Source organism: Strigops habroptila, chromosome 2 (assembly GCF_004027225.2).
Source record: "Strigops habroptila isolate Jane chromosome 2, bStrHab1.2.pri, whole genome shotgun sequence".
In the NCBI taxonomy this organism is placed as follows: domain Eukaryota; kingdom Metazoa; phylum Chordata; class Aves; order Psittaciformes; family Psittacidae; genus Strigops; species Strigops habroptila.
The window spans coordinates 121,551,777-121,566,753 of record NC_044278.2 but is presented as its reverse complement, the minus strand read 5'-3'; the positions used below and the strand labels follow the sequence as shown (position 1 = coordinate 121,566,753).

Below are 14,977 nucleotides of genomic sequence, written 5' to 3'. Positions count from 1 at the left end.
GGCGCTGTCTGCTCACTGCACAGCATCACTTCTGCTGCCAGCACCCAAACCCTCAGCAAACACACACAGCGAGAGGGCTCAGGGTGATGCAGCAGCTCCTCTTCCCACGCTGGGCATGAGCCAGCCCTGCGAGGAGGATGAACCGGGATCGTGTTGGCTGCTTCTCCCTGTGCTACCTGCGGCAGTGGGGAAAGCTGCTGCCAACACCCAGACCTGGGAACAGCCTCTTCATCCGCGGTGCTGCTCCTCCTCCTCCCGGCAGTGCCTGAGCTGGGCTTTGCAGCCTTCCTGGGCCTGGATTTGCAGCGATTCCTGAAGGGATCCATTCTGTTTCCCTGCTTTTAACCACTTTCCCATCCCTGAGCGTGTGCTAAGGTCGAACATGGCTTTTAGAAGGTATTTGGGATCCTCTTGTAGCTGAATATAACAACGGCTCACACTGATGCTCGGGTGCATCACGAGCTGGAACACAGGGACATGAGCTGCTCCCTGGAGGATGAGGTTGGAACTGGATGATGTTAAGGTCCTTCCCAGCCCATTCTGTGATTCTAAGAGGAGCAGGGACAGGGCTGAAAGCAGCACAGGGAGGCAGCTGGGTGAGGAGGGAGCAGGCTCCCCATGAATGCAATTCCAAGTGAATTTTCCAGCTTTTCCAACCTGTTCCCAAGGTTTTGAGTATAGATTAAAGCCATTTGAGCTCTCGCTGTCAGCCACCCGGAGAGCGCGTCTGGAGCAGGATTGGGATAAAGGCTTGATTAAAGTTAATGCTAATTAAAGCCTCAAATCACTCTGTATCCCCTCAGAGCCAACTGCTGCACCCACGGTGCTGCGTGGCCTCGGATCCGGGGTGTTGGAGGGAGGAAATGGTGTTTGTTGGTGCTGCTGGTGCTGGCCTTTTCCATGTTCATCCCAGCTCGGGAAGAGGGGATGGGAGGAAGTTCAAGGCTTGATCCCGATGTTTGCTGACCCTCCATGGCCTGTGATGCAGCTGCTTCGTTTCCAGACGAGTGGGGTTTGGTTGGAGCCAGGGTCCAGCAGCTCCGGCTGGTTTCTTTGCTGTGACACCAGAGGGTTGATCTCCTAAGGCTGTTCGTGGGCCTGTTTGGCCATTAACCGCTTGTGCCTTGTCCTTAACACAGATCCCACCGTGTTAATCCTCGTTTTGGAGAGGTTTTGAGTTGTTCCAGCATTGGGGCAGTGTTTGGGGCTTCAGCAGCTCTCGCTGCTGGGAGAGAAGGGTCCTATTGAGTGAGTCTCTATTGGGTTGGGAATGGAGCAGCTCAACCCTGGTTCGTGTTTCTCAGCACATCTCGTCGCTCTGCTCCTGCCCAGCAGCATTCCCATTGGCACCGGGAGCTGCCAGGAAGCCCTTTCCCAGTGGATGAAGACCGAGTGGAGCAGAACCCAACCCAGGTGGTTTTGTGGGCGCTGGTCTCTGTCTTTTGTGCTCCCAGATTGATTTTAACATGTTCTTGCTCCTATTTGGCCTCCTGGTGAAGGAAGGGTCTGGCTGCCCCCAGCTGCTCCCACCGACAGCGAGAGGAGGCACGTGCTGGCCCATCACTGCTATTCCTGGTGTCCCTACCTGGATCACTTGGTGGCCCTGGGTCCTCAGGACACCGGCTCTTGGTAGGAGAGAAGCAGGATCAGCCTTGGGATGTTCAGGTACCACAGGGATGGGGAGCGTGGGGGGTGTCTGAGCTGGGGACAGGTCAGCAGCTGGACATGGCATGGGAAGCAGCGCAACTTCCAGGTAAAGCAATTCCAGATGTTTCCATCTCCCCCTTGGGTTATGCACCTTGTCTGGGGAATGCTGCTGGTGGCTCCTGTCCCTGTGCCGGAGACAGGCTTGTCCAGGGAAAGCTCTGGCTTTTCCCAGACCATAGAATCCCAGAGTGCTTTGGGATGAAGGGATCTTAAAGCTCATCCAGTTCCAACCCCCTGTGTCCAACCTGGTCTTCAACACGTCCCCACTCGCTTTGGTGCCATCAGCAAACTTCACCAGGGAACACTTGATCCCATCACCCAGATCCATATGAAGACATTGAACAGTGTTGGGCCCAATATGGATCCCTGGGGACCCCAACGGGTGATGACAGGTCCCCAGTGAGAGGAGGAGCTGTTCAGCACCACCTCAGGGTGCTGCTGGTCAGTCAATTCCCCCACCACCATCTCATGGACCACTCGTCGAGGCCATGACACATCCATTTCTCTTGGAGGAGGCTGTGGGAAACTATATGGAAAGCCTTGGAGAAATCCAGGTGGACAATGTCCACCCCACATCAACTGAGCGGGTTGCTTGGTCATAGAAGGAGATGGACGCCCTCCTTCCATCCCTCCCTCCCTCCATCCCTGTGCCCTCACATGTTCCCAGCCACACATAGGGAAGAGCTGTTGCTCCACTGGGATCAGGGCTGGGGCCACCTTGCGAAGGGTCTTCTGGTCCTTAGGGGCAGGTTTAGGTGATGGTGGAAAATAGATGGGAAGTGGGACCGTGGAGGTGTCGTGGTGAGTGTGATGCTTTTGAGCCATCTTAAGGCTTAAAATGGACCTGCAGGGACCATCACACACCGGTTCCTTCCCAGACGGAGCCGGCTCATCCCACAGGGACTGGATTTGGGATTGGGAGGGAAGGAGCCGCTCTTCCAGCGCAGGATCATGGTTCTCCAGCACGAGCGGGGTTTGTCCCTTGTGCCTCATTCCAGGGCCCTGGAGCCACCTCAGAGTGGGATCTGGTTTGGCAAAGCCGAGGGTGTTTTTGGGGCTCGTCCCTCCCCTGGAGCTGCTCCCGATGGACAGGGAGGGAGGAGAAGGGACACGGGAGGTGGTGACACCCTCATAGCTCCAGAGGGGGACCCAAACCTTCCCCCTGCCCGCAGATCACTGGGGAAGCGCCTGCTCCTCATCCTCCCTCAGCCACGGGCCAGGGCTCCTTTTCCGCTGCCTTTATTACTGTGGAAAGCTTCAGTTTTCCATGTTTCCCTTTCCAAACCGGGCTGTTGGGGCAGGTTTGCAGCAGGGGAGGCCAGGGGAGGATGAGGATGAGGATGGTGTTTTGGGATATCCCGGTGTTTTGGGATGAACCGGTGCTGTAATGGTGCGAGCAGGCCGGGCGCTGCTGTCACTGGGGGCTTGTTGGAGTTTGTGGGATTCCATTGGAATTCCTGATGTTGTTTGATATCAATGGATAAAATCCTGCCCCCGAGGTGACGCGCAGCAGCGGCGCCTCTGCCCCCTCCCTCCATTGCTGCCCAATGCAGGTACATGGACCCCAGCCTCAACCCACCCAGAGGGGCTCTGTGCCCCCCTCAATCCCAAATCCCTGCTTCCCAAATCCCCGATCCCAGCTTGGCTGCCAGGAAGGGTCCCAGGGAAACTGCCCTTGTCCCCAGGGATTCCTTCCCCTCCCAAAAACCAGGGTGAAACTCAAGATGCTCCATGTCCCTCCTGCAGCGAGTGCTGGGGAAGCTCCCATATTCCCAGGGCTCTTCCCAGCCCTATTCCTAAGGGTTTACCCCCAATTCCCATAGGCTTAGCTCCAGTTTCCAGGGCTTTAGCCCCCATTTCCAGGGCTTTAGCCCCAGTTCCCAGGGGTTTAGCTCCAATTCCCAGTGGTTTAGGCTCAATTCTCAAGGGTTTAGCCCCAATTCCCAAGGTTTTGGCCCCAATTCCAAATTGTTTAGCTCTGATTCCCAAAGGTTTAGCCCCAGTTCCCAAGAGTTTAGCTCAAATTCCTAGGGTTTAGCCCTAATTCTCAATGGTTTAGCCCTAATTCCCAGGGGTGTAGTTCCAATTCCCAAGGGTTCAACCCCAATTCCCAAGTATTCAGCCGCAATTCCCACCTTGAGCAGCCTCTCATGGCAATTCCTGCTCTGGTGCTGGTTCCCCTCCCCACAACAGCCCAGGTCGTGCTGTGCCATTGGCTTCACTTGGCCAAGCTGGGGCTGCTTAAAACTTCATCCACCTCCCCCCAGACACCTCCCCCTGGCTCCAAATCCCGGGATTCCCACCTCCAGCTCCTTGTGGAGGTTTGGGATGTGGAGTGGAGCCTGTTTTGGGGGGGACACACACTGTGCCCTTCCCTCTGCTGCTGCCCCCGTGCCCCTGGCGATGGGAATCGGGTGCTGTGGGGTCCTGTGGTAGGTTTTGGGGCGTCTCTGTAGCACATGGGGGTTATTTAATGCACAAGCTGGGGCTGGGAGCGGGATATGGGATGGGAGTGGGATATGGGATGGGTTTGGGGCTGGGAGGGGGATATGGGATGGGTTGGGGCTGGGATGGGGATATGGGATGGGTTTGGGGCTGGGAGCGGGATATGGGATGGGTTTGGGGCTGGGAGTGGGATATGGGATGGGGTTGGGGCTGGGAGGGGGATATGGGATGGGTTGGGGCTGGAAGTGGGCTATGGGATGGGGTTGGGCTGGGACAGGGATATGGGATGGGTTGGGGCTGGGAATGGGATATGGAATGGGTTTGGGGCTGGGAGGGGGATATGGGATGTGTTTGGGGCTGGGAGGGGGATATGGGATGGATTTGGGGCTGGGATGGGGATATGGGACATGTTTGGGGCTTGGAGGGGGATATGGGATGGATTTGGGGCTGGGAGCGGGATATGGGATGGATTTGGGGCTGGGATGGGGATATGGGATGGGTTTGGGGCTGGGAGCGGGATATGAGATGCGTTTGGGGCTGGGAGTGGGATATGGGATGGATTTGGCGCTGGGACGGGGATATGGGATGTGTTTGGGGCTGGGAGCAGGATATGGGATGGATTTGGGGCTGGGATGGGGATATGGGATGTGTTTGGGGCTGGAGCTCTGTCCCCAGCAGGTCGGGGGGGGCTGAGCAGGCTGTTTCAGGTGGGTACCAATCCAGGGGCGAGTTAAACCAGGCTGGGGAGGTGAGAAGGGACACGTTGGGGGGGCTGTGACCCCGTTTGGGATGGGGTCACATCCTGCGGGAGCGTGAGGCTGCTAAAACCAGCAGGGCATCCACATGAAGGAGCCGAGGGCAGCGCCGGTGGCGGCCCCCGCCAGCAGCCCCAGGGCCATCTGGTCCCCAGAGACCCGGTAGGGATCCTCACGCACGATGACATGGGTCACCCCGGGAGCTGCAAGGCAAAAAAAGGGGGTGAATGGGGGGGTGCCGAGGGGACAGCACCCCCCTGGACCACCCCCTGATGCCACTGAAGGGCACTGCTTCCCCCAGCGGGTGCCACTGGGGTGGGACCCCCGTTTTGGGCCACCCCACATGAAGCACCGAAGGGAGGTTGTGGTGGGGTGATGGGGATGGGGCCGGGGGCACCCACCTCCGTGCTGGAGGCCGTAGTGGCCGGAGCTGATGTAGGCGGCCTGGTGGGAGTCGAGGGGCACCGTCTGGTAGTAGTCGTCGTCGTAGGGGTCGTAGACGTGAACCTGGAGTAGTGGTGGTGTGGGGTGAGCTGTGGGGTGGCCCTGCCCCTGCGGTGCCTCGGTTTCCCCTCTCTGTGTGGGGTGGGGGCCCGAAATGGGGTCCCCGAGCATCCAAAATGCCAGGGGTAGCTTTGCTCGGGCACCTGAATCGCCCGCCTGTGCCCCTGTCACCTTAACCCTGCCCTTGTCACCTTAACCCTGCCCCTGTCACCTTAACCCTGCCCTTGTCACCTTAACCCTGCCTCTGTCACCTTAACCTTGCCCTTGTCACCTTAACCCTGCCACTGTCACCTTAACCCTGCCCCTGTCACCTTAACCCCACTCATGTCACCTTAACCCTGCCCCTGTCACCTTAACCCCACTCATGTCACCTTAACCCTGCCTCTGTCACCTTAACCCTGCCCTTGTCACCTTAACCCTGCCCCTGTCACCTTAACCCTCCCCTTGTCACCTTAACCCTGCCCCTGTCACCTTAACCCTGCCTCCATCAGCTTAATACTGTCACCTTCAGTTCTGTCCCTGTCACCTTAACTGTGTCCTAACACCTTAACTCTGCCCCCATTCCCCTTAACCCTACCCCTGTCACCTTAAATTCTGTCCCCATCCCCCTTAGCTGTGCCCCCCAGCACCTCGTGTCCCCATAACCCTGTGCCCCCCATTACCTTAACTCTGCTCCCATTCCCTGTAGCCCTGCCCCATCATCTTACCCCTACCCTGTCACCTTAACTGTGTCCCCTCAGCACTTTGTGTCCCCATAACTGTGTCTGCTGTCACTGTAACTTCGCCCCATTCCCCTTAACCCTGCCCCTGTCACCTTGAATTGTGCCCCCTGTCACCTTAACTCTGCCCCCGTCACCCCTGAGCACTGCACAGGGTCACCCTCAGCTCCGTCATCTTCCTTCAGTGGTGGCATCTTGAGGAGACCACTGTCACTAACACTCTGCCACCTTCTTTCCTGTCTGGCCCTGGGGGATTCCCTGTGCCCTGAGGCTGCCTGATGGGCACAGGGATGTGGGGAAGCGATGCTGGGGTTGGTGGGACCTTCTCCCACATCCTGCCCGGAGCCTGGGCTGGGGTGGGGGCTGCTGCGGTGGGGAATGGAGCCTCACCGGGGTGGATTTAGCCTCCAGCACGGCCATCTTCCAGGCACTGTGAATGAAACAGGGGGGCCTGGGTTTAGAATCATAGAACCATAGAATTATGGAGTGGTTTGGGCTGAAGAGACCTTAAATCTCATCCAGCTCCAACCCCGGCCACGGGCAGGGACACCTTCCACTAGAGCAGGTTGCTCCAAGCCCCTGTGTCCAACCTGGCCTTGAACACTGCCAGGGATGGGGCAGCCACAGCTTCTCTGGGAAAAGTCTGTGCCAGCGCCTCAGCACCCTCACAGGGAAGAGCTTCTGCCTTAGATCCAACCTGAACTTCCCCTGTTTCAGTTTGAACCCATCACCCCTTGTCCTGTCACTCCAGTCCCTGATGAAGGTCCCTCTCCAGCATCCTTGGAGCCCCCTTCAGACACTGGAAGCTGCTCTGAGGTCTCCACGCAGCTTCTCTTCTCCAGGCTCAACAGCCCCAATGTTCTCAGCCTATCTCCATACGGGAGCTGCTCCAGCCCCTGATCATCCTCGTGGCCTCCTCTGGACTTGCTCCAACAGCTCCATGTCCTTCTGATGTTGGGGACACCAGCACTGCACACAGTGCTGCAAGTGGGGGCTCACCAGAGCATAGCAGAGGGGCAGGATCAGCTCCATGACCTGCTGCTCACACTCCTTTTGATGCAGGCCAGCACACAGAGGGGAGGGTCTGGGCTGTTTTGGGGTGTGCTGGGGGGGTCCCCATGGGGTGCTGGTGCTGGCTTCTCCCCTCCCTCCCCCTCATGACCCGGCACCAAGTTTTGATTCCCTATTAGCCAGCATGAATAAGATGGGATGGGAAGGTTCAGGACATACCCAACACCAAGAGGATGGGCACAGCTCTAAATGCTGTCCTGGGAACAAGGGCAGGTGGGAATGTGACACCTAAACTGGGGGGAAAAGTGGGAAATAGATGATTTTCCATTCACTTGGGATCAAGCTCAATTGATCAAGCTCAGTTTGGCCACAGCTGAACATCTGCCTCCATCCAAGTTCAGCTGAAGGCTTCCTGCTTTTTATTTTGTATATTTATATATATATGTATTTTTAAATCTATTTTCATCAAAAGAAAATTCTTAATTTTTATAGAAATAAATAGAAGTAAAAGTTTATAGACAGAAATGGAAGTGGAACAGTGCTGAAGGTGGCTCTTTCCTCCTCCTGGCCACAGCCTTCAGCCCGTAAGGACGTCACATTCACACTGTTTATCACCAAATGCCAGTGAAAACCCTTCCCCCGTGATCCTTGGTCCAAGCCAAGAAGTGATTTCTCATCCATGAGGAAAACCCACCCTGCAGGAGACCAACGGCTTCAAAATAACCAATTTGGGCTCTGAATTATTCAGTGGGAAACCCAAAAACCCAAATCCTGTGCCCATTGTCCTCTGAGTGAATGTGGATGTGTGAGGAGAGGGGTTTGTGTGGATTTAGCCATGGGGTGGGATTGGGACAAAGCTCTTTCCAGGCTTGGATAAAAAAGATGAAAGAGTGGACATGACCCACAGTGTGCTTGAGCCCTGAACCCCCCCGTGTGCTGGGCTGCACCCCCAGAGCGTGAGCAGCAGGTCAGGGAGGGGATCCTGCCCCTCTGCTGCGCTCTGGGGAGACCCCCCCTGCAGTCCTGATCCAGCTCTGGGGCAGCAGCACAAGAGGGACGTGGAGCTGCTGGAGCGAGGCCAGAGGAGGCCCCGGAGCTGCTGCGAGGGCTGGAGCAGCTCTGCTCTGGAGCCAGGCTGAGAGAGCTGGGCTGGGGCAGCCTGGAGAAGAGAAGGCTCCTGAAGGGGAGCCCTTAGAGCAGCTCCAGTGCCTAAAGGGGCTCCAGGAAACCTGGAGAGGGGCTTTGGACAAGGGCCTGGAGGGACAGGCCAAGGGGAATGGCTTTAACCTGCCAGAGGGGAGATTCAGGCTGGATGAGAGGAAATAATTCTTCACAATGAGGCTGGTAAAACACTGGCACGGGATGCCCGGAGAGGTGGTGGATGCCCCATCCTTGGGGACATTCAAGGCCAGGCTGGATGTGGTTCTGAGCAACCTGCTCTAGTGGAAGGTGTCCCTGCCCATGGCAGGGGTTGGAACTGGAGGAGCTTTAAGGTCCCTTCGACCCAAACCACTCTGTGACTCTGTAAGTCAGATGACAAAGCCCCTGAGGGGATTTCAGTGCTTACACAGCATCGTCCTCACTCTCTGCACACAGCGTTGTCTTGGAGCCGTCCCGCAGCACAACCATCAACAGGCAGTCGCGGCTCTTTCCCTCGGGTGGCTGCACGTCTGCAAAGGGAAGGGGCAGGATCCCACCTCAGTGACAGAGATGCCCCCAAGTCCCTCCCCATCCACCTCTCAGGAGATGCCGGGCCCCGAATCACCCCTGGGAGCAGCTCCCACCCCGTGTGCTGCTGAAGGATGGAACCCTTAAAACCCACCAGGACACTGTGGTCGTAATTCGGGTTTAATTTCAGCTCCAGCTCCTCTTGCAAGACAATCTCAAAGCAATTGTGGGATCTCAGAGGTTAAAAGCCAACAGGAGCTCAGAGCTGACAAGCACAAACCTCCACCCCCACAACAGAAGTCAAGTGAAAAGGCAGAAAATTGCCCAAAATCCGAGGCCACGAGGCTGAGCTGCGTCGCCTTTGAATTGGCCACATTGCAGCAAGCACCCAAATTGTGTAGAACCACGAGGTTTGTTTGTCTTCCCCCATTCCCAAAGCATGGTGGGACCCTCTGGAGAGTGTGAACCTTTGGGTTCGTGCTCCCAGTGCCACATCCCAGCGCTGCCACTGCCACTCACAGCCCAAGAAAGGCACTTTATGCGTTGGCCGTGGGCTGAGCTGAGCTGCTGCTTTGTTCTGCTTGTTTGTGCCAGACAGCAATGTGAGGGCTGTGGGATGCTGTTTTGAACAGGCATAAACCAGGAGGAGAGGTTCTCCTGTCTTCCTTCCTCCCTTTTCCTTCCTTTCCTTCCTCCCTTATTAGGCAGAAGTTGTTCCCTGTGAGGGTGCTGAGGCGCTGGCACAGACTTTTCCCAGAGAAGCTGTGGCTGCCCCATCCCTGGCAGTGTTCAAGGCCAGGTTGGACACAGGGGCTTGGAGCAACCTGCTCTAGTGGAAGGTGTCCCTGCCCATTGGGGGTTGGAACTGGATGAGATTTAAGGTCCCTTCAACCCAAACCAATCTGGCATTCCCCATGGAAAAGCAATGGACAAGAAGATGCAGCGCTGGCTGGGACCTAGAAAGGGCTGTATTAAGCAGCCTGGATTATTTTGGGGATATCCTAGATGTGCACAAGCAAAGCATCATTTAAAAGGGTTCCAGCTCCATGGAGAGCCCTGCATGGAATGGGCCTGGGGACACGGGGCTTGTGGACATGGGTCTTTGCTCACCTCTGCACTCGTGGCCGGTCCTCACATCCCGGCAGCTGTACTTGATGTGGATCCGGCCGTCCATGTCGCGCTGCGTCTCGTCGTGGTAGTACACCAAGCTGCCATCCAGGTACAGCACGAACCAGTTTCTCTTCCAGCGGCGCAGGATGGAGCCTGGAGGGATGGGGAGGAGGGAAAAGACCCCAGTGAAGCTCATGGGATACAGCCTATGTGCTCCCAACACGCAGCACCATCCCCTTGATTCGCAGCCGGATCCCACAGCCCCAAGAGCCGCTGCATCCCGCAGGACACTGGTCCCTGGCACGAGGAGCTGGGGCAGTGTGAGCAGGTGGCTTTACATTACAAGGGGCTGCCAGGAAGAGCCATCAGGATGTCCTGGTGCTGCCCCACTGTGTGCGGGAGCAGCTCCAGCCCCGGCCGTGGAGCTGTGCATCTGTTTTCATGGCAGACGGCCCCGCTCTGCTCTTACATAAAGCCACGAGCAGCTGAGCCCCGATTCCCTCGCTGCTGTGGATTAACCACCCGGGTCGGGGGGTGTTGTCCCCCCCCTCCTGGCATTCCATAGCCAAAACCTTTCCAGGTCTTACCTGGGGGGATCCCAATATGGGATGCTCAAGGGTTGTACTTACTCTGCCGCCAAAGCCAACCGCTCTTCACCAGCGCCATGGCTGCGGGAGGGATTTCCGGACCTGCTGCTCTAGGAGAAATAATGGAGTTAAACCAGCAGCTCCCGCCTCAGCTCCGGCTTCTTTCCCAGCTCTCACCTCCCCACAGCTCCAGGGAGGGAAGCGGGATGGGGATTCAGCCTCGGGATGGGGATTCACCCTCCTTGCTCCTGGGTTCTGGGAGGGATGAGCCGGGTTAATCGGGGTTAGAGACAGACGTGGGATTTCATCCTGTGGGAGATGTGCAGGGGGGGAGGAGGAACTCCAGCACCTTTCTCTCTGTCATTAATCTCATTGGGATTTAGGGATTATCATCCCGTGGAGGTAAGTGGGGAAATCCGGGCCATGTATGAAACAGGCAGCAACTCCCCACGGCCCCGGTAACTTTCCATGGCAAAGCACAGCCACGCTGGTGTGCTGATGCCATGAAGTCACTGCTCCCCGGGCCCCCAAACAGAGCCAGCACCCCAGGGAGCTGTTCCCCAGCCATGGCACCCATCAACCAGCAACCCCAGCACCCTGATGGTGGGACCTTGGCACCCCATGATGGATCCAGCACTGCCTGGCTGGGTCCCCTCCTGGTCTGGGGGCACAGCAAGGCACAGACACCCCCCCCCCCCCCCAGTGCCTCTGTATGTGTGTTACCCAGCACCCAGCTCCTTGGATACCCACATTCCCCTGGAGTTCCCAGCCCTGGTACTCGCATCTCACATGTCCGTGGTACCCCTGTTCCCTCAAAACCACAGCCTCTGGGTACCCCCATCCCCTGGCACCATCACCCTCCTGTCCTCACAACCCCCAGGTACCCCATCCCCTGGTACCCCCATCCCTCAACACCCGCATTCCCCCTGGCACCTGCATCCCCCTGTATTTGCAGCCCCCTGGTACCCACATCTGGTGCCCTCATCCCACATCCCCCGGTACCCACATCCCCTTATCCCACATCCCCTTATCCCACATCCCCATGTCCCACATCCCCATGTCCCACATCCCCTTATCCCACATCCCCATGTCCCACATCCCCTTATCCCACATCTCCATGTCCCACATCCCCATATCCCACATCCCCATGTCCCGCACCCCCTGGTACCTTCCCCTCCTGCCTCGTACCCACATTTTGGGCCACCCCCTTTCTGCATCCCTGTGGTACCCACATCCCTCAGTGCTGGCACCCCCCAGTCCCTTCACTCCCCAAGTACCCACATCTCCAGTACCTCCATCCCGGTACCCCCCATCCCCTTCCCCCCGTTCCCCCCCGTAGTCTCACCCGGGACCCCGCAGCCGCGGAGGCTCACCGGGAGGAGGCGGCGCGGCGGGTCCCGCTGTGGGCAGCGCTGCGCTCCGCTCCCGCTGCCCGGCGCTGCCCGCCCGCACGGCGCGCCGGGAGCTGTAGTCCGGCTCCGGCAGGGGCGGGCACGGCCGGTAGAAGCATCCTCAGGTACCGGCCAGGCGGAAAATGGCGCTTTTTAGCCATTTATACCCCAAAAAGTAGAAACCCGGTGCCGGTGTGGCCGGGTTGATGATGCCTGGGGTTGATCCAGATGTGACCCGCTGAGGATCCAGCACCTCCAAAAGCCCCTTTCTCCCCTGAGCTCCCCCTTTTCCTCTGGAGATGGAGCACGGATGGGAGAAGCCGGGTGATGAAGTGGGGGCTGTGAATAACCCACACACGGGTGGCAGCAGCCTGGGTACCCCTTGGGATGGTTCAGCCAAAACAGGGACCCCCAAAGCCATGCCCAGGGAGGTGAGGGGGTGCCCGGGGGTCTCCTGCCCCACACAGAGGTGGGACCGGGGTGATGAGATGCTCAGGGGATGCAGGATCAGGCTGGATGGAGCTTGGAGCAACCTGCTCTAGTGGAAGGTGTCCCTGCCCGGGGCAGGGGGTTGGAACTGGAGGAGCTTTAAGGTCTCTTCAACCCAAACCGTTCCAGGATTCTATGGTTCTGAGGAGCTGTTTAATATCCCAATGGGCTCTTGCTGGAGCAAGCACCAGGGGCACACACTGGCAGGAGGATAAATAAGGATCAACCCATGTTTTAAGCACCTCCATGCTCATCTGAATTGGAGTGGAGTGAGTTTTTCTCCAGGCTAAAATCAAGCTCTGACCTGGCTCCTGCTCAAGTTAAGAGCAAAACTGTCCCTGGCTCTGGAGATGGACTGGCTCAAGTCACACATGCTCAAAGGACACAGGGTTGGAAAAGTGACTGGAGCTGTTGCTTTGCATTACTGGAGCCCTTTTCCCTGTTGGAAGCAAAAAAGAAATGGAAGTTAGGAGTGGAAGAGAGCCTGGGCTGCATCCCTGTGCCTGCTGCCAGCGCACAGGCACATTGGAAATTGGAGACCGGGGGGAAAACACAAGAGTGAATGATCCAGGGACATTGAAAGCCAAGAATCACCCGACCGCTCGTACACACTCCTCTTCTTCCACAAAATAAAGAAGCGTGAGCAGCAGGTCATGGAGCTGATCCTGCCCCTCTGCTGCGCTCTGGGGAGCCCCCACTTGCAGCACTGTGTGCAGTGCTGGGGTCCTCAGCATCAGAAGGACATGGAGCTGTTGGAGCAAGTCCAGAGGAGGCCACGAGGATGAGCAGGGGCTGGAGCAGCTCCCGTATGGAGCCAGGCTGAGAACATTGGGGCTGTTGAGCCTGGAGAAGAGAAGCTGCGTGGAGACCTCAGAGCAGCTTCCAGTGTCTGAAGGGGGCTCCAAGGATGCTGGAGAGGAACCTTCATCAGGGACTGGAGTGACAGGACAAGGGGTGATGGGTTCAAACTGAAACAGGGGAGATTGAGATGAGCTCTGAGGCAGAAGCTCTTCCCTGTGAGGGTGCTGAGGCGCTGGCACAGACTTTTCCCAGAGAAGCTGTGGCTGCCCCATCCCTGGCAGTGTTCAAGGCCAGGTTGGACACAGGGGCTTGGAGCAACCTGCTCTAGTGGAAGGTGTCCCTGCCCGTGGCAGGGGTTGGAGCTGGATGAGCTTTAAGGTCCCTTCCAACCCAAACCAGGCTGGGGTTCTCTGATTGTATGAATTAAATTCACCCAGCTGCACACAGGTTGATTACAAAGGAGTTAAACTGCAGCCACCCCATCAGCCAGGGCACACTCTCACAGCTCTGTGCATCCCTCCACCCTGCTTATCAGGCTACAAAACATCCTAAATATTCCAGAGACACCTTTTTGGCAGTCAGGGGACAGGCCACAGAGTTTGTTCTGCAACGAATTAATATTAAAGTTCCCTTAGGAAGGGATTTGGGCTGAAATTTGGGTTATTCAATGGTATTGGGCCTCTCCTCTGCAGGTAGATGTATGTCACAGTTTGGTATAAATCGTTCTTGAAGCTTTTCTGCCACGTTGTCGTGAGCTCTGCCACAGGACCAGAATAATTTGTCTCCTTGGCAGCAAAAGGACACACTGCAGAGGGAAAGAAATAGATGCTCTATTTCAAATGGCAGCACATTTTCATGGGGTTGAAAACCTAAAGCTCTGCACTAATGGGTTCTGCTTGGCTGCAGCCCCTGGTCGCTGACAGGGAAGACATTGAGCTCAGGACAAGAAGGGGAGGAGGGAAACAGCAGCAACAACAATAAACCAGCAGAAATAAACCCACCAGGGAACAAACATTAAGGCAGCCACGTGTCTGTGAGGGACAGGTCAGAATGGAGGTGCTGGGCATTGCAGACCAGACCAGTAAAGCATCGCTGCATCGCTCTGCTTTCCTCTGAGGGATAAAACGGTGCTGGGGTGGGGTTTGGGGGCTTGGCTTGTTCATTTTGTGCAATTTGGGGTTTTTTGAGGGGGGTAAGATGGGATAAATTAGGGGCACACTGGGTGGAAATGGTGAGCTGAGGAGCCAAGAGGTTGTTTGCAGCTGGTGAAGTTGGGCAGGAGGAAGGAGGGAGAGGATGTAATGTGGGAACAGGCTCAGCTCCTCACCTGGGGGAGCCAAATCATGGATTTCACCCCATTTTCATAGAATCATGGAATCCCAGCCTGGTTTGGGTTGAAGGGAGCTTAAAGCTCCTCCAGCTTCAACCCCCTGCCATGGGCAGGGACACCTTCCACTAGAGCAGGTTGCTCCAAGCCCCTGTGTCCAACCTGGCCTTGAACACTGCCAGGGATGGGGCAGCCACAGCTTCTCTGGGCACCTCCCGCAGCAGCCGGGTGCAGCTCAGGAAGATTTGGACTTTGAAACTTCCAGCTTGGTTTTCCTCCAACTGGGCTCTGGCCTCGTCTCACCCAGGTGCTTGTTACAGCAAGAAGCCAGCACCGGGTGGTGGATTGGTGACTGGTGCACGTCTCCCCCTGTCCTAATCAAAGCCTTGGGTTTTGGGTAGGAAACCCAGGATTTGGAAAGTCTTTCCATGTCTCACATGATGCAGGAAAGCAGCATCTCCCC

At 57.0% G+C, this 14,977-nt stretch overlaps 1 protein-coding gene across 6 annotated transcripts; it reads right to left on the bottom strand.

The window, feature by feature from the left end:
• Positions 1 to 4,158: 4,158 nt before the first annotated feature.
• PLEKHB1 (pleckstrin homology domain containing B1) lies at positions 4,159 to 11,977 on the bottom strand. 6 transcript variants are annotated; one of them, XM_030477345.1, is made up of 7 exons: positions 11,880 to 11,977; positions 10,549 to 10,616; positions 9,920 to 10,072; positions 8,709 to 8,811; positions 6,521 to 6,560; positions 5,309 to 5,414; positions 4,159 to 5,110 (listed from the first exon to the last, which is right to left on the bottom strand). In XM_030477345.1, exons 2-7 carry the CDS (start codon positions 10,583 to 10,585, stop codon positions 4,974 to 4,976), a joined length of 576 nt encoding a protein of 191 aa, XP_030333205.1. In that variant the 5' UTR covers positions 10,586 to 10,616; positions 11,880 to 11,977; the 3' UTR covers positions 4,159 to 4,973. The 6 variants fall into 6 exon arrangements, with proteins under 6 accessions (XP_030333205.1, XP_030333204.1, XP_030333203.1 ...); XM_030477344.1 differs by having other exon boundaries at positions 10,549 to 10,611; positions 11,880 to 11,974; XM_030477343.1 differs by having other exon boundaries at positions 10,549 to 10,611; positions 11,852 to 11,966.
• Positions 11,978 to 14,977: the final 3,000 nt, after the last annotated feature.